The sequence below is a fragment of the Stomoxys calcitrans genome, chromosome 2, assembly GCF_963082655.1.
Source record: "Stomoxys calcitrans chromosome 2, idStoCalc2.1, whole genome shotgun sequence".
Lineage (NCBI taxonomy): Eukaryota > Metazoa > Arthropoda > Insecta > Diptera > Muscidae > Stomoxys > Stomoxys calcitrans.
In genome coordinates, this window is record NC_081553.1 from 123,368,431 (window position 1) to 123,386,026 (window position 17,596).

At 39.9% G+C, this 17,596-nt stretch overlaps 3 protein-coding genes across 3 annotated transcripts in view; 1 reads left to right on the top strand and 2 right to left on the bottom strand.

The window, feature by feature from the left end:
- Positions 1 to 47: 47 nt before the first annotated feature.
- The window catches only part of LOC106091542 (synaptotagmin-14), a 48,929-nt gene continuing 31,380 nt past the window's right edge, over positions 48 to 17,596 (top strand). Inside the window, exons 1-2 of the mRNA XM_059362246.1 lie at positions 48 to 115; positions 15,277 to 15,324. Of these exons, the coding sequence (XP_059218229.1) occupies positions 73 to 115; positions 15,277 to 15,324 (91 nt within the window). The 5' untranslated portion in view covers positions 48 to 72. The remainder of the gene's footprint in view (positions 116 to 15,276; positions 15,325 to 17,596) is intronic.
- LOC106087039 (large ribosomal subunit protein bL9m) lies at positions 2,072 to 3,100 on the bottom strand. Its single transcript, XM_013251917.2, has 3 exons — positions 2,949 to 3,100; positions 2,562 to 2,888; positions 2,072 to 2,495 (listed from the first exon to the last, which is right to left on the bottom strand). Exons 1-3 carry the CDS (start codon positions 3,018 to 3,020, stop codon positions 2,139 to 2,141), a joined length of 756 nt encoding a protein of 251 aa, XP_013107371.2. The 5' UTR covers positions 3,021 to 3,100; the 3' UTR covers positions 2,072 to 2,138.
- LOC106087037 (39 kDa FK506-binding nuclear protein) lies at positions 7,134 to 9,046 on the bottom strand. The gene is made up of 2 exons (XM_013251915.2): positions 8,819 to 9,046; positions 7,134 to 8,676 (listed from the first exon to the last, which is right to left on the bottom strand). The coding sequence occupies exons 1-2, from the start codon at positions 8,826 to 8,828 to the stop codon at positions 7,535 to 7,537; spliced, it is 1,152 nt and encodes a 383-aa protein (XP_013107369.2). The 5' UTR covers positions 8,829 to 9,046; the 3' UTR covers positions 7,134 to 7,534.

A 17,596-nucleotide genomic window follows, 5' to 3' on the forward strand; every position in this document is an offset into this window, starting at 1 on the left:
AAGACAAACCAAAAGCCCGATGGGAACATCAAGTGGTGGGAGACACCTCGAAACTTGGTGTCAGATTTTAGAATGAGTGCAGAAATCGAGGCGCTTGGAATGCTTTCTACGTTCGGTTAGTGGAACAAATGCAAATTTGCCCATGAATATTACATTAAGGAACAGCGGCAAACTTCTCACATATCTATGAGTGCTGTTTAAGCTCAATGATAAGGGGACTCCTTTTTATAGTCGAGTTCGCAGTACCACACCTTTTTTGGGAGAAGTTTTTACATGGCCTAGAGTCCCACAAATAGCGGCAGCATTAAGAGGGAAAAACCACTGTTGAAAATTTTTTCTGATATTCTCGCCAGGACTCAAATGCTGGCGTTTAGCGTCATAGGCGAACATGGCAACCTCTGCGCTACGGTGGCCTCCTACTATTATAGGAGTAGTAGGTATACAATTTAATATCTTCTAAGATAATTCTGTAGTCTTTAAAATGTAGCTCCAGGAGCGTCATCTGTCCTCTATTCACTATTTAAGCGGTCTATAGTGAATCTACATATAATATGCATGTAGATAATTAGTGTTAAGGGGTCCTGTCCCTTCACGGAATAGCCGTGAGCACCAAACATGCTGGTACATTGAGGTCTAGGCGAGTTATTGGCGCCTTTAAATAACCAAAAGCCAACCTGTTCCCGCGGCGATCGGTTCTTTGGACCAGAACGAGCTTGGCGAGAATTGATAACTTCACATGGTCGTCATTCCGTTTGTAACAAGCTAAGCACACAAACTTCCGAAGGGATAAAACTAGGAGCTTGAAATTTTGCACGAATACTTCCTATTAGTGTGAGTCGGTTGGGATTGTTGTTGTAGCAGTGTGTTATACACAGAGGCGGCAGCCCTTGCCGATGAAGAACTCCATCGTGTCAATCCTGTATTGTACATACAGGATTGACCCGGCTTGGGATTGTAAATGGGCTAAAGCGGCCGATCCTGGATCTTGACTTATTGAACCGCTAGAGGGCGCAATTCTTATCCGTATTGCTGAGATTTTGCACCAATAGTTTTGTTTTGACTTCCAACAATTGTGCCAAGTATGGTCCAAATCGGTTCATAACCTGATATAGCTCCCATATAAAAGCATTTCGGCTCTTGACTTTTTGAGCCGCTAGAGGACACATTTATCATCCGTTTTGGATGACATTTTGCATGTTTTGCAAAATTGTGCCAAGTATGGTCTAAATCGGTTCACAACCTGCTATAGCTCCTATATAAACCGATTATTCCTTTTTGAGCCTCTAGAGGGAGCCACTCTTATACGATTTGAGGGGAATTTTGGAAATCGACTTCTTTTATGACCATTTACATTCTTGTTAAATATGGTCTGAATCGGGTTATAACGTGATATATATCTTCCATATAAACAGATCTCCCGATTTTATTTCTTGCCCCACCGATAGGGTGGGACCGATAGGGCGCTTTTCCTAACCGATTTAGATGAAATTTTGCACAATATAAAAATTTATCTGTTTGCACAATTCATCGATGCCCTAGCCAGATTGTCATAAGCATATGATATGATATTTAGGGAGATCAGAAATAATGACGTCTTTAAAGAGAGTGAGGTAGTGGACTTATCGAAAGCCTTTAACAGGTTAAGTGGCATAAAAACAGACCGTTTACAGGTTATTTTTCCATTCAAACCCGCAACGACACACCAGGAATTTGCCAGGTATAGCAGCCGCCACACACAAGTATGCGTTATGACTTTCTTTGCCTTCGGTTTCGCTATGTGAACACATATGGACATATCTGGCTTTAGATGCTTAGCCAGCATTTCATCTATTAGAGAACTGCAGATAAGGTGTTCAAGTTGCCGGCTGACTGAGAATCGTTTCTGGACTTTGCTAAGTAAAATACGAGCACAAAACTTTCTGTGGTACCGAAGTACAATTTAGCGAAATACCTATCTCCCCCAAGAAAAATTAACGAAATACCTATCTCCCCCTGCTAACAATTGCTGTCCGATCTATCCGAATTAATTCCAGAAATGTTATAGGGCTGACAATTCAAATAGCAAAACTGGTTTCAATTTAATTTTTTTTTATTTTAACGAGTCTTTCATTGTTCGTTATAAGACTCACACATTTTATTTATTTTTTAACTTCTTCGCTGCTAGGCTCCGCTGAACCAAACAAAGGCTCCGAAGGCAGTTTCCAATGCTCGAAAACATAAGGTAAACGCTCACTGGGATCTGTACTCCAGTGATGAATACGACACTTTACACGTGCCTTTTCCAAGTTATTAATTGTGACTGTGCAATAGAATTCTTTGCCTTCCTTATTTAGATCAGGTCCTTCGATAGGTTCTTTGGGAATAGTAATACATTCTTCCTTGCAAATGTAACCAGCTTTGCGCAGAGAAGCCTTGATATGCCAGGGCTCAATTACCCATGGATGATCTTTGTTCATAACCACAGCAAGATTAAGACGTTCCAGCATATTTACGGTCTATAAGCAAGACAAAAAAAAAATACACATATAGAATATTGTAGGAGAGCTGAGGACATCACTTACCCTTTGTGCAAATGGAGAACTATGTTCAACTTGGGATTTATCAGCTTCCGTTGGGGCATATTTGGCAATATTTTCTTCTGTCTTGTATACTGCCAAGCCGGGCAACAATAACTTGTTGTAGGCTAAATTTGGTTTCACCGAAATTACTTCGCCCTTCTTTCCCACACCCTCGACGAATGTTTTTAGGACAACCTCGATATTATTGGCTTTTGTTGTTGTTGTATCTTCAACCAGCTCATAGATGTGATGTCTACCCCTCAACTTCTCGGGTTTTTGATTTATTTTATGTAGAGGTGGTTCGTATTTACGCTTGAGGATGAATGTTGTCTGAACAGGAAATAGGGAACGTTATTTTTCCATATGTACATTTAACCCTGTATTACTTACTCGGACTTGTTGTTGTAAACTTGCACAAGTTTTCAAAAGGTTGATTTGTTGTTTACATAAATTTTTTAACATTTTTTTTATTGAAAAATTAACGTTTTAATAAAATTGCCGTACTCGTAACAACACAAATGAGGTTGAAAACATCTGTTTTTGACTTTTGATTATGCAAGACGTCAACGAGCTGCCTTGCCACCTAGTGATATCAAATAATGTGACGGGACGGGATAATTTAATCGCAGACATGGGAATAATGGATATCGTCTATTCCTTCAGAATAACGAACTATATTTGGAATTTTGAAATAGTGCATTTTTTGTTGGCGAAAACCACAATGTCACCCGAGGATTCTCACATCTATCAGCAAGACTGAGTAAGAAAAATACAATGATAAAATTTAGCAAGTCCGTGGAAGTTAAATTCGAGAACTGCAGGCGTCAAAATATTGGGTTGCCCAAAAAATAATTGCGGATTTTTTAAAAGAAGGTAAATGCATTTTTAATAAAACTTAGAATGAACTTTAATCAAATATACTTTTTTTACACTTTTTTTCTAAAGTGAGCTAAAATTAACAGCTGATAACTGACAGAAGAAAGAATGCAATTACAGAGTCACAAGCTGTGAAAAAATTTGTCAACGCCGACTATATGAAAAATCCGCAATTACTTTTTGGGCAACCCAATATCATAGCCTCTCCTATTACGGTAGGGTATAGGTATTTATAATTCAGATAATGTATGGACAATGCCTAGCGAGAAAACACTAGTACTACTCTTGGATACCGAAAAGTCTCTCATGAACAGCGTGGAGCCAGAGCCAAGCCTTGATACTGTATCACCGGTTGAATGGAGGCCACCGTGGTGGAGAGGTTAGCACGTCCGTCTATGAAGCCAAGCGCCTGGGTTCAAATCCCGGAGCAAAAATCAGAAAAGTTTTCAGCAGTGGTTATCCCCTTGCTTACGTTAGGTTAGGTAAGAGTGGCAGTCCTTTACAGACTCTCTTAGACAATTTTAAATCCACTGTGATACCACAGTAGCGACAGACCAAGGCTTCTGGCGGAAATCTAACCCACGACCCCTGCACTGGTAAACCAAGCATGCTACCTACTCGGCTATCGGGGCGCCTATCTCCTTACTTATGCTGGCTACATTTTTGAGGTATCCTGCCGTGTTAAAACTTCTCTACAAAGTCGTGTCGATATGCGGCAAGCCTTTGGGACTCGGTATAAAAAAGAAGGCCCCTTATCATTGAATTTAATCATTAATCGAACTGCTTTCATTGTTATAAGGAAGTATTCCTGTTCCTAATGGAATGTTCAAACGAAATTTAGTAGTTGAATAACAGCACGTTTACTAGGGCAATGGAGACTAGATATCTGGTCAATAGAGATACAAATTATGTATAAGACGCTGGGAGAACGGATAGAGGATATAAGCATGTCATACCATCCCGGAATATTCGAGGCGTTGAAAGGAAACATGGATGGAATGGGGGAGATATGGGATACCTGAGATGACATTTGAGGTAGAATGAGAAGCACTGCTGACAGCGCCAAGGTCATGGATTGAGGGAACTCTGGAATTGCCATCTGGAAATTCATGCTGCATGGATTGATCAAAGCTAGAAGACAAAGTGGGTCTAATTTGAACATCCAGGAACTCAAATCTGTTTCCTACTGCCTGATCATAATAAGGTCCTACAATCGGAGATGCGCGCTATCACGAAGTGCACGAGGTTGTATGGTCTTAACGCGAGGATGTCGAGAGTGAACATCTTTACGGAAAGTAAACTGACCATCAGGGCTATAACTGTCAGGACGGTAAGGTCACGAACAGTCTTGGAGTGTACGAAGGAGAACGCATTCTGGGGAAAGCACGATCCGCATCTGCAGAACGAAAGGTCAGACGAATTAGATGTAGGGGACAGAGCACTGCCATCACTAAATTTGGGGCGACGAAGTCTGAGTGGAAAAGTGAAATGGCCGGCAGGACGACCAAAACTCTATGGGTGGCTGTTACTGAAAGAAGTAAGTCTCGAAGGACTACGGGCGCACTAATGCAATAAGGGCACAGCAGGTGACAGCGAGTTTAGAATATGTGGGGAAGACGATAAGATGTTGGAACATTTCCTATGTCAATGCCTGGCTTTCGAAGCTAAAAGAATCCGGCAATTGTGTGCGGATACAATACCAGGCTTGAATCAGCTTAGGGGAATAGAATTAAAAACGAATAATGACTTTGTGAGCAGCATGGATTTCCAGACATAGAGACCTTCGAGGTTGTTTTCGGCTTGAGAGCACACAGCAAGCCGTTTACAAGCTTAGGTGTAAGTCCGTACTTGCAATGGGCGGATTGGTGTCCTCAATCTCTTTTTAAACTCACCCAACTTAATTCGATTTAAGCGGAGGCACCTATGGCCTAGGGAGAAAAGCAAAAAAAGCAAAAGCGGTCTTGTTGTTGTAGCAGTTTGTTGTGTTCAATGTGTTGTTGTTATAGCCGAATTTGCATGTAGAGGTGACTATTCTCGCCAAGCTTTTATTGACGAGCAAGCTCGTTCCGTTCTATGCGGCCAATCGCCGCGGGAATGTCATGGCCATTGGTTATTTAAAGGCGCCAATATCTGGCCTTTTTCGTATCGAGCATCATAGGCACTCAGTATTTAAGCAAGAGTCGGTACCACCCGGCCTCTCACTGAGACTCTTTACTCGATACCGTTGATTGTCAGCGACTGCAGCTACTCCGTATGGAGCATTCCACTATCCGCAACCTGTGACGCCAGGTAGCTCCCAGCTAAACTTTTTATGATAACAAAGAACACCACACAGATTGCAGCTCAAAGTTCATAGTTATCCCGTGCCGGGAGGCGACTTGGTCGTAAACGGTTGCTTCAGTGGACTTGCCCTTGCTACATATATGTATGCAGTTGCCGAGATAGGTGATCTCCAGGGATCTTTGCCCTAAGATTTCTATTAACCTTTCTACATTCTTCAGCATAAAGGATGATTGGACTGGAACTGGACTGGAAGAGAGGACGAAAATCGTTCGCCTTTGTGTGGTACGGTTTTCGGAATGAAAATGACCTTTGTATCCCTACATCCTACAGGTATGTACGACATGATAAAACAAGCAGAGTTTATCTCCCTAAGATAACGAGGCGGTCTATCGGACACAGTTTTAAATTAACCGGTGATACATCATCGAGGATAATGGAGCTCCTTTTGCCGCAAGGCGACATCTCATCTCTTTGGGGAGAAGTTTTTACATGGCTGCTATTATGTATACATTACAAATACCTCACAAATGGCACGAGCATTACGAGGCTGTTGTTGCACCATAGTCCATAGCCATTGGATATTTAAAGGCGCCAATAACTCACATTGTCACATCGAGAATCAAAGGCCCTTAGTATTTAAGCAAGAGCTGCCGCCACCCGATCTCTCACTAATAACGCTGATTGTCCGCGACTGCAGTTGCAGCTACTCCGTATATGGAGCATCCCACTATCCGCAATCTGTGGACGTGCCCGGTAGCTCTCGTAATGACGACAAGCATCACACAAATTGGAGCTGAGAGTTCCAACATGTATGGTGCTCATAGTCATCCCGTGCCGGGAGCATTTGGTCATAACCCCAGCTGAAACGTTTTCTGATGTTCTCGCCAGGATTCTGACCCAAACGTTTAGCGTCATCGGCGGACCTTCAAAAAATGCAGAAAGCCGTTCCAACACTGCAATATAAAAACAAATTGCAGTGAAGAGTTATGTATAAATAATCAGAATGTGATAAGAGTATACTTAAAAACAAAAATATAAATACACATCAATGATTTCCAAAAGTATGCTTGCATAATCCTTAAACATCTGTTTCTAAGAAGTAGATTTCCTAAATTGTTTGGCATATTGGTATACAATATGTACTATTTAGTTTTTCACAATTTTCCACTTCCAATCCTCTTAAAGTAGGTAGAAAATCTTTACCAAAGACATCTGCTCTGTAAATCTCTTTTACACACAAAGGTATTACAAATTATGATCCAATCCCATGGCAGCCGGTTGTACGTACCGGATTGACCCGATGAAGTCCTTCATAGGCAAGGGCTGCCGCCTCAGTGTACAACACACTGCTACAACAACAACAACAACAACAACAACAAATTATGATTAAATTTTTTTTTGTAAATCTAGAATTTATTTTTGAAAACGGGTTCATTTTTTGAAGAAATGAATAACTAAGATAACTCAGAATAGAACAAAAACAAAAATTATTTGCAGACGTAGTTAAGGAAAAATGTAACAAAATTATTATAAAAAAGAAAAAACGTGGCTTCTCTTTTGTTTGCATAAAATTGAGAGAAGAATTAAAGTTGTGAGAATTATTTTGGATTTTTTTAAATTAATGTTGGGCTTTTGAAGTTATGTTGGAAAATATTTCCTTTCTTTATAAAGACATGATTCTACTTAAAAATTGTAAAACATGTAAGTAGGATATAGCTGAACTGGATTGGTATTTAAGGCTACATTAAAAACTGCAATATATGTGTGTGTATGGTTGTGGTAAGATATAAAAAAGGTATATGGAATTACTTATAAAATTAATTAACGCCTCTAAGCTCGACTTCGAATACCAATGTGCTGTTAGGTGGTATGGTTGGTGGAGAACCGCGTGAACCATATGCCATATGTGGAGGACAAGTTATGCGACGTTTTCCACCGACATTCATGCCGACGACACCGACATCCAAGCCTTTGATAACTTCACCGCGCCCCAACCGGAATTTGAAGCCAGTGCCTTTTTTCACGCTATCGAATACCTTATTGTTGGAAAGCAAGCGACCTTCGTAGTAGACCTGAGGACTTTTACCGGGTTTAGCTTCTGGTCCATTGCCCACACGAATGTCTACAACTTTTACGCCGCCAGAAAGGGAGCGTTCACCACCAGCTTTTTGTTGCTTATCTTGTTTATTTTGCTGTTGCTGCTGCTGTTGTTGTTGCTCCTTTTGTTTCTGTTCTTTCTTTTCTTTTTTCGATTTCTTCTCAGTTGGGGGTTGCTCCTTTTGTTTGGCTACGCCGTTTTGTTGTTTCTCGGGCTTATCCAATTTAGGTTGTTTGGCTTTGGGTTGTTGTACCTCTTCATCCTCCGACTCATCTTCATCCTCCTCCTCGTCGTCGTCATCATCATCATCATCATCGTCGTCCTCATCTTCGTCGTCGTCCTCGTCATCATCCTCGGCGTCATCGTCTTCCGCTCCGGGATTTTCTGCATCAAAATCGCTGTCATCCTCGTCATCATCATCTTCTTCTTCATTTGCAGCTACTGCTTTAGGCTTTGCTTTCTCTGCCTTCTTGTTTTTCTGTGCTTTCTTGGCGTTCAAAGCCTGACGAAGATCCTGCTCAACTTCTTCATCATCGGAGTCAACTTCCTCATCTTCCTCTTCGTCGCCATTCATAAAATCATCACTCATATCGTCCTCAATGACGTAGCCAGACAACGCCACATTTCCATTGCCAATGCTTTGGAAACAAATCTCATTGCCGGCAGCGAAATTTAAATCAAGCATTACCTGTTCACATACTTCCTTGCGCAATGTGCATATAAGGAACCTTTGATTTTCGCTGCTGATCCATATTTGTGTGGGCCCCCCTTGCGAAGATTCAGAATCTAAAGCAGCTTGTGAAATGTGGAAGGATTTTTCAGTGGTTTGTGAGTATTTGCGATTTGGTTTTAAATTTAGACCTTGAAGTAAAGAAACATTAAATAATTTAGATATGCAATACATCAGATATATAGATTTCACAAGATATGTCTAACACGTGGTATTGGCATTCTCGCATTCCAAAAGAGGAAAACGACCAACATTTCACACAACCAAACTCACCCCAAAACATTATTATAACTTTGAATTATTCTCTGTTTCACAATAACACAAGTAAAGTCTTAATTTTTGTTATCCAGATAAGCAGAAAACTCCAAAAGCACTTCTCTCCTTACGTTGCAAAGTGATATAAAATGCCGGCACGTTAAGTTCTTCCCTGCATAAACGAGTGTACAACAAATAATGAGAAGTCCAAAGAAGAGAGAGACAAAAGATGAAACGGCGTGTTGACGGTTTGCATTCGCTTTTGACAGCGCGCACTACTGTACTGTGATAACGTATCAAGCAAACGAAAAAATAATGCTGCTATTGCACGATAGGACATGTCATATGAGTTGTTACTTTCTATATTCATAAAGACCTAAACCAGGAATCCAGGATTCACCAATAGAAGGTTAGGTCACATTCGAAAACATAAAGTGAATAGGCCCCATAACATCATTGAGGATGTCAAATGTGCCAATTGGAAATGTCATCAAATGTCAGTAGATTTTTGTTTTCTTTCATTCTCTCCTTCTTTCTCTGAAAAAAAACTATCTGTTTTGTTATTTGCTGTTTGTTAAACATTTTATGGCATATGAGTTTTCTGCTGACAAAGGCGTAGATGTATTCAATTCAAAAACATGTTTCTTGAAGCCGCAGTCTTGGAAAAGAAAAGTTCTAAATGGTCATGAATGTAAGAGGTCCTGTTTGTTAAACATTTTATGGCATATGATTTTTCTGCTGGCAAAGGCGTATACGTATTCAATTCAAAAACTATGTTTCTTGAAGCCGCAGTCTTGGAAAAGAAAAAGTTCTAAATGGTCATGAATGCAGGATTCACTAATAGAAGGTTAGGTCACATGCAAAAACACAAAGTGGATAGGCCCCATAAACATCATTAAGGATGTCAAATCTGACGATTGAAAATGTCATCATATAGGAGAAAACGTAAACAAAGAATGAATGTAAAAAGAGAACAAGTTGACATCCTCAATGCCAAGTACTGCCAAATATTACAAAAAAAGTATATCGGCTGATCGCTTGGCTTAACCTTATTCAGTGAATCCTGTCATGAATGTAAGAGGTCAGGATTCACTAATAGAAGGTTAGGTCACATGCAAAAACATAAAGTGGATAGGCCCCATAAACATCATTAAGGATGTCAAATCTGACGATTGAAAATGTCATCATATAGGAGAAAACGTAAACAAAGAATGAATGTAAAAAGAGAACAAGTTGACATCCTCAATGCCAAGTACTGTCAAATATTAAAAAAAAAGTATATCGGCTGATCGCTTGGCTTAACCTTATTCAGTGAATCCTGGTAAGAGGTCTTGTAACCAACACAAATATTCTTTTAATAAAACGCGAAATTTTTTGTAGTTTTTCAAATCTTTTATTTCGAAAATTTCAAACGTTTCAAAATTCAAATTTAAATAAATGACATATGCAAACCATCAACGAATGTGAGAATGTAAGCAAAGAGCAAGTTGACATCCTCAATGCCGACTACTGTCAAAAATTCAAAAAATTGTATGTCGGCTGATTGCTTGGCCTAACCTTATTCAGTGAATCCTGCCAGGAATCACTGATAGAAGGTTAGGTCACTTGCGAAAACATAAAGGATGAACATCATTAAGGATGTCAAATGTGCCGATTGAAAATATCATCAAAGCGCAAACAAAAAATATATGTAAAACGATGATATGAGCAGATTCCATCCTCAATCCATTTTCCCATCGCCTTAAGTCTTATAGCCGCGGTGGCTGCCTCACACTTATGGTGATTTCGATTCTGAAAAAAAATGTTACACTAATGTTGCACTTATACGGGACAACATTTTGGGAATGCTGCCTTATCCCTCTCATAGTTTTACACTTTTTACATTTTCAATCGAACATGTTAATATGCCCGTATATTGTAATTTCAACCAAATAATGCTGTAAAATGTAGCAATGCATCTAATATGCCGTTAGCTAAATAAAACGCGATTACTTTTTCCTTTTTTTATGTATTTATTTTTAATATTTTGCCAAACATTCTACAAATTGTTTTCTTCTTCTTCTTTTCAACCAAAATTTGCTTGAACGGTGGCATGCACATGAGATGATAGCAGCTGATTTAAAGTGCGGCATTCTCCATCCTAGCCTAGCCACGGTGTAGAAAATGCAGCATTTTTTCACTTTCAGTGGGCAACACCATTACAAACGAACATTTACCCGGTGGTGGGGTTACACTTTTTTGGAGAATCGAACACAAAATTTCGATCTCAGTGCAACATGTCGAAAAAATGCCGCACTTTTTTTCACAATCGAAATCACCATTAATCTGTATGTCAATGGGTCGGATATCTACAATAGAATAGTCTCCAGTGCCCTAGTGGGCGTGGTCCTCATCACTCCGCCTATGCCAAGACAACATGTTATCTGAACCTGTTGTATGGTCCTTATGTTGCACTTTTTCTCCATAGCAGTCCACCAAACTACTGAGGCGTAAGTAAGTATTGTTCTAATCACGCTCCTGTATAGCCAGTGGACTATCCTCGGATTCATTTCGAACCTACGGCCCGTCTATATAGTGTCCAACATCTGAGCCTTCTCAGCATGCTCCTGAATGTGACACTTCCAATTCAGTTTCTTGTCCAAGATCACACCTAAGTATTTGGCAATTCTGCATAGCTCGTTCGGATCTTTACCCCTTAGAAGTATTATAACATCGTCTTCGTAACAGAGCAGTTCGCTGGATGTCCTACTCTTTATCATTGTGTCCACAATACGTTCCATGGTTTTGAGGAGAAAGGACGTAAGGCTTTTGAGACTGTAGGCCTTTGGTGTCCCATCACTTGCCTTGTCGAGCTTAGGTATAAACACCACATACCTGCATAGCTCGTTCGGATCCTTACCCCTTAGAAGTATTATAACATCGTCTTCGTAACAGAGCAGTTCGCTGGATGTCCTACTCTTTATCGTTGTGTCCACATACGTTCCATGGTTTTGAGTAGAAAGGACGTAAGGCTTTTGAGTTTGTAGGCCTTTGGTGTCGCATCACTTGCCTTGTCGGGCTTAGGTATAAACACCACCCTTGCCTCCTGCCAGGCTTTCGGAGTATATGCAAGTCCAGCCACGCTGTGAAAATATTGGCCAGATAAGGCGCTAGAAAGTCTGCCTCTTTCTGTAGTAGCGTAGTAGAAATATTCCATCAGGTCCGGGTGACTTCAGGATTCACTATTAGTGAATCCTGGGGTGACTTAAATGGTTTGAAGCTCCTCAAGAATTCCTTCACCATAAATTCCGTAATAATAAACCTTCGATCAACATCATTATTCCAAGATTCCGGTGTCTCCGTGAGTCCCATCGTATCCTGTGGAAAATGGGTTTTCATCGAAAGCCTCAACATGTCCACCGTTGTCTCTGCTCTCACTCCCATTTCCCATAAAGAAGGCATACGTTAAACATATTTTTAATTATACGAATTAAATTGTTATTTCATAATACAAATTGTGAGTATCTATTTCTACGTTCTGTTGTGTCCTCTTTCACATATGCATACATATGTAATGCGAAGAAGTGCGAATGAGCCAAATATATGTATGTTTAATTTCTATCATATACAGACACTGGGTAAATAAAAAAACACCAAGAAAAATAGAAGATGTGGTTTTTTATCTCTTAATAAAATAAAATAATATCTCTTAATAAATCAAATAATAATTGTTAAGTAAAAAGAAAATATTTTAAAAAGTTTTAGGCTGAAATAGTGTGAAGCAGAAAATTGCATGTGAACAAATGAAAAAATACATTGCGAACGAAATAAAAAGGTAGACGCGGTATTTATTAATATTATTATACTCTCCATAGGATGGGGGCATATTAATTTCTTCATTCTGTTTGTAACTCCTCGAAATATTCGTCTTAGACCTCATTAAGTCGATCGTGACATTTTAAGTCGATCTAGCCATATTCGTCCGTCTGTCTGTCGAAAGCACGCTAGGTTTCGAAGGAGTAAACCTAGCCGCTTGAAATTTTGCACAAATACTTCTTATTAGTGTTCTATTAGGTCGGTTGGGATTGAAAATGGGCTATATCGGTCCATGCTGCCATATAAACTTATACTTATGGATCTTAACTTCCTTATCCACTAGAGGGCGCAATTCTTACCCGATTTGGCTGAAACCAAACGAATCGAACCTTCGAGAATTTAGCACGCTATTACTTGTCTTCTCGTATTGTTTTGACAGGTTGACAAATGACGTTACAACCTCATGGCAAACAAACAGACTTGCACTGGAAACTTTTTTTGCGTTTTATTTTTGCTCGCCATGGCTTATCTATCCCAAGGCGGATTTAATAAGGTGGTCTCACACGAGCTGCTGTTAATAGCCGGCCAGGTTTGACAGTATAAAGATGTCAGATTTTTGTTTGCATTCTCTTTGTTGTTATCTTCTCTCTTGCATCTTCTCTGCTCATGTACGCACACGTATACATACACGCACACAAATTTATTTGCGTGTGTTGGCAAAACGACGATCAGCTTGATGGCGGATTGCACCATATGAATTGTGGTTGTTGTATGACATAATTACCAGGCAGTGTACCGTAAACAGCTGAGTACAATTTTTTCTCGCTGAGTACACTATCTGTCAACGAGTTTTGGTTGTGTGTGTGTATTATAGTGAAGAACTATAATACAACAAACAACGACAGAATGGCGCAAACTACACAAAATCGGAGTTGCACTAATCACAGATAGTGCACTCAATATTTTGTTGTTGGGCAACTGCCACTACTTGTAAATGAATATATTTGGGTTGTTGTACAAATGAGACCACCTTTTATTGTTTCGCCATGTATCTATCCAGCCCTAAAATAAAACACAGCAAATATTAAAGTACAGTTTGGTTTTAGATTTATTGACAAACACGTATGTATTGCTTTTATTACCTAACTGATGGAGCCTGTAGTAACAAAGAGGGATTGGCTGAACAATTTAAACTTCACCTGTACTGGATGCCGGGAATTGTAGAGCAGACGAGCTTGCCAGACTAGCAACTAGGAAAACGACAGTTTGGTGTGGTTATTGTTTTTCAAAGAACCCCTACGAATAGAACCGGAGCCCCGGACAAAATTTGCACGAAGTTAATTTCAAAAAGTTTATGAGAAATATCAATTTTCGATTCCAATAAAGATGTTGAATATATGACTCAAATTAAAAAAAACAACGCCTTAAAAATCACCCATTTCATCTATGTACTCACTTTGCTCATTACATAAAAACAAAGTTTTTAAATGCGATTTTATTTTCTTTAATATTGCTGTGGCGGAATCCTTCCCTATTTACTTCCTTTGGAATGTTAACAAACTTTCACTTTCTGTAAAGGCAAACGCACTAACAGCAGGAGAGGGTGAGAGAGAGAGAACATATGGTTGTACCAGTGACTGAGAGAATTTCACTTTCGTTCCAATGATGTGTTTGCCCTCAACTACATTACAACAAAACAGCACCAACAACGGGGGCAAATCAACAGTTGGTCCATATGAATTGTGTCAATATTTGACATTACTTTCACACACAGAGACGACGACCAAGCTTTCTCGGTTGAGCTTTTTCATGATGAATAGAAAAGAACTAAAAGGATTCGAGTGCTAGTAATTGAGTCACACGTAGATACTTTATTCAAGTGAAAGGTTCGGAACAAGAAAAAAATTTGCTGATACACAAACGAAAGGGAAAATAAAACCTTTTTGACTAGTCCAAAATAGTTTTAGTGTAACCAAATAGTGTAAAATTTTTGTTTTAGTTCGTCAAGAGCATAGTTTTCCTTTCCTTTTCAAAAATATCACAAATGTTACGTGAAAAGTGTAAAAGTTTCAAGCATTTACAACCCGACTAAGTTGTATGTAATTGAAGAAGAAGTAGCAAGTTTTAACAGTGCCATCTCGAGGAAGAATACATGCATACAGATTTTCTCCAACAAGAAATTATGTAAATTTTCCAAACAAAGAAAATCAAAGTAAATCCGCGGTACCATTAGTTTCTCTTTTTTGCTTGTGTTTTGAATAAGAAAAAGCCTTTGAGTGAAGTGTGACAAGAAAAAGGTAAAAAAATATGAATTTTAAACAACATTAAATATTCCTCTTGAAAAATGTGTGAAAAATCGATTTTTTTCTCCTTTGTCCCCATACCATTCGTCCTCTTTGTCCTTTCTTGGGATTTCCCTTGCTTCATCAGAAAGTTTTTGAGAAAAGCTTATTTTGTAGTATATTTTGCTTTCACATCCGTGTTGTGATTTGTTTTGCTATGATTTTTTGTAAACACCGGTGGCATTACGCATTGTTGTTGTTGTTGTTCTTGCTGTTGCCTTCCATGTTAAGTTGTAATTTGGATTTTATTTTGAGTCTGTTTTTCTTTGCACACAAGAAATTGATCATTTGGAAAGTTTTCCATTGTTTTGTAATTCGTGATTAACGTTTCAATTTCAGATTCGGAAATGATAGTTACTTCGAATGTGGATAATTACGCATTAAATGGTGAGTAATTATTATGCTTAATAAAAGTAATGGGGAAAACCCCAACGGAATGAAAATAAAATCGTTGCTTTAAACTCTGGGATGATCAAATAAATTTTTAAACAAAACGATTCACTTATCGTATCACACTTAAAACAGAGCAAGTGAAACGCGCCGAGTTCCTTCTATTACCCACCATTACAGATTTTGGTATAAATGTACACAAAATAACCTAGCCCATGTCTGGGTTCTCTTTTTAAAGGAATAAACTTGGGAAATGAATGGGTCTTTGAGTGGCTCAATACGTCAATATGGGATACCGGTGTACTTTGAGTGTTACATACCAATTACACTGTGAAGCACAAATCTGGGCATGGGAAATTCCAAATGGGTAAGAAAGTTCTAGGTCAGATGAGCAATAGTCTTAAAGGGGTTCTAGTTCTCAGACCAAGCTTTTTTGAGCCTTTTAACATGGATGAAGCGTCCCTATCCTTTGCGGTATATCAAAGTTATATCAGAAATCGGTGGACCAATTATGCGAATTTTTGTCTTTACCTTAATACAGGCCAGCGCCGAATCCGATAAGCTTCCGGAATAAGTTGAAAACCAACTGGACAAAATTCGGACGGCTACTCAGATAAAGACTTGAGCAAGATAATTTAGATTGTCCAAGCATAGAAGACATTGACGAAAATGTCAACAGGATTACGACTGCACTGGTGGGGTCCTTCGAAGAGAGTTGTCCTCTTTAAGAAAGGAAATCTTAATTTCAGTCTTCTCTGGGTTATTCCGAATGCCTGGCAGGAGGCAAGGGTGGTGTTTATACCCAAGCCCGGCAAGGCAAGTTATGCGACACCAAAGGCCTACAGACCCATAAGCCTTACGTCCTTTCTACTCAAAACCATGGAACGCATTGTAGACACCATGATAAAGAGTATGACATCCAGCGAACTGCTCAAATACAAACAGCATGCCTATATCAAGGGAAGGTCGCTGTTGTGCATAAAATAGAAGATTCCTCCGAAGCCGAAACGTACACCACGGGCGGTATGCATTGACATCGAGGGGGCTTTTAACAATGTGCGGACCGACACATTAATCCTATACTTAGATCAGTACCGAGAGGACCTGGTCTTAGCGACTGGATAAAACATATGCAAAGGAATAGGAATATAAGGGAACAAGTTGCACAAGGGACGCCACAGAGGCGCATTTTATCGCCACTCCTATGGGTGACCACCATAAATGACCTTTTACGGATGCTGACTGAGGAGGGATTTGAAACCATCTGCTACGCAGACGATGTTATAATACTCCTAAGGGGTAAGGATCCGAACGAGCTATGCAGAAGGGCCGAAAAGGTCTTGCTTACGGCATATGACTTGGCTAAACCCAGAGGTTTCAATGTTAACCCAGAGAAGACTGAAATATGCCTGTCCACGAGGAAGACGAAGGTGGGTTGACAAGGTCAAATACTTAGGTGTGATCTTGGACAGGAAACTGAATTGGAAGTGTCACATTTAGGAGCGTATTGAGAAGGATGACAGATGTTGGGCACTATGTAGACGGGCCGTTGACTCGAAATGGGGCCTGAATCCTAGGATAGTCCACTGGCTCTACAGGAGCGTGATTAGACCAATACTTACTTACGCCTCAGTTGTTTGGTGGACTGCTATGGAGATAAAGTGCAACGTTAGGACCATACAACAAGTTCAGAGAACATGTTGTCCTGCAGGCGGAGATCCAGGCGATCACGGAATGTGTGAAGTGGTGTAGTGCTAACGCAAGGACGTCGAGTGTAAACATCTTTACCGACAGTAAAATTGCAATAAGGGCAATAGCAACCAGGACGGTAAGGCCACGAACAGTCTTGCAGTGTAGAAGGAGATTAACGCTTTCTCTGAGGATGGTAAAATCCGCATCGTTTGGGTGCCGGACTACGGAGTAAGGGGAAATGAAAGGGCAGACGATTTGGCGGTTAAGGCCAGAGGACTACCGTTAATAAACTTGAATAACCCGAAGCCTTTCGGGTCAACGCAGTCCGAGTTAAGGAAGTGGGTGACGAATGCGCATGCAACATTGTGGAACAGCGAAACGGTCGGTAGGACGGCGAAAATCCTATGGGGGGATCCAGATCTTGAGAAGACGAGGCTATTACTGAAAGTAAGCAAGAAGGAGGTCAGTATAGCTTTTGGAATCATAATGGGACACATAGGACTACGAGCTCACTTATCTAAATTCGGTACGGCAAGTGATAGCATGTGTAGGGTATGCGGGGAAGATGATGAAACGT

Excerpts from the sequence above, each read along its gene's own strand:
- LOC106087039 (XM_013251917.2), bottom strand. The coding sequence starts at position 3,020 with ATGTTAAAAAATTTATGTAAACAACAAATCAACCTTTTGAAAACTTGT. Across the intron at positions 2,889-2,948 it reads GTTTACAACAACAAGTCCGA|ACAACATTCATCCTCAAGCG; the intron begins GTAAGTAATACA and ends TTTCCTGTTCAG. Across the intron at positions 2,496-2,561 it reads GTTCTCCATTTGCACAAAGG|ACCGTAAATATGCTGGAACG; the intron begins GTAAGTGATGTC and ends TCTTGCTTATAG.